This window comes from Pteropus alecto, unplaced genomic scaffold (genome assembly GCF_000325575.1).
Source record: "Pteropus alecto unplaced genomic scaffold, ASM32557v1 scaffold14247, whole genome shotgun sequence".
In the NCBI taxonomy this organism is placed as follows: domain Eukaryota; kingdom Metazoa; phylum Chordata; class Mammalia; order Chiroptera; family Pteropodidae; genus Pteropus; species Pteropus alecto.
Genome location: NW_006440117.1, coordinates 1 through 994, shown reverse-complemented (window position 1 = coordinate 994; position 994 = coordinate 1). Strand labels below are relative to the sequence as shown.

General features: G+C 50.3%; 1 protein-coding gene across 1 annotated transcript; it reads right to left on the bottom strand.

The window, feature by feature from the left end:
- Positions 1-186: 186 nt before the first annotated feature.
- On the bottom strand, positions 187-899 carry LOC102887688 (adhesion G protein-coupled receptor E3-like; the record flags this gene model as incomplete). The annotated part of the gene is made up of 2 exons (XM_006917049.1): positions 187-422; positions 702-899. Coding segments are annotated over 2 exons (434 nt in total), but the record flags the coding sequence as incomplete, so codon positions are not given.
- Positions 900-994: the final 95 nt, after the last annotated feature.

Genomic DNA, 994 nt, shown 5'->3' with positions numbered 1-994 from the left:
AACTTTTAAAACAATAAAATTTTTAGATCTTAAAACGGTCACTTCAAAAAATATAATCATTAAACCAGGAGGATGCCTTTGGGTGTTCATGTGACGATCATTTCTAGTGAAACTAAAGTGCTAAGGTGATCCTCTGCAGGTCATGGTCATGTGGAAAAGATAAAGACAGTAGGAATTTGCACTTACCGGGTGGATGTGCCATAAAGGTGAGGTCTGGCTGCTGCAGAAATGGCCACGATCACAGCTGGGACTCCGTACCCCACAGGGAACATGAACTTCTTCATGAATCTGCTCACGCTGGAGTAGTTGACCACGGTCAGGTTGCGGGCAGTGAGGAAGAGGTTCAGGCCCTCCAGCAGCATCCAGGTGAAGGAGGCCAGGTAGAGGTAGTGTAAAGTCCCCGCGATGATGGCGCACAGCACCTGGGTGAGGAGTAGGAGTCACAGGGGTACAGGTAGTCAGGGTAGAGCATGACCGCTGGACCTCTCCTACACCGTGTCATTGGGAGAACTCTGATTCATATGAAGGAATTGTTAGCAGAGGGTTGGTCATAGTTATGTCAGTCAATGTGAAAGTGGCTACTGACCCCTCTAACCTTCCCCGAACCCAAGGCCATTTTTTTAAGGTGTCCAATGCAGCATGGCCCCATGAACTCAGCATCCCCTGGGCAGGTTAGGTGTCTTTTGGGACAGTGTCAGCACCTTGATCTCTGTTCTGTCGATGGCCATGAGGAAGAGCAGGTGGGCCAGGAAGAGGCAGAGAGAGAGCTGCAGGTGGAGTGAGGTGCTGGTGTTCTGGATGGCTTTGCACAGCAGGAAGGTGAGGGCCGCCAGGAGGAGGCACAGCAGAGAGAGGCTCAGCCCCATGTAAGTGAACACAGCCAAGGCGGGATCCTCCACCTGGAACCCAGCAAAGACGAGATCAGTCACACTTTTCTGCTCTGGGGTAATGCCTCTTCCACAATTTATAGTTTTCTTTTGGGGTATAACAAAAT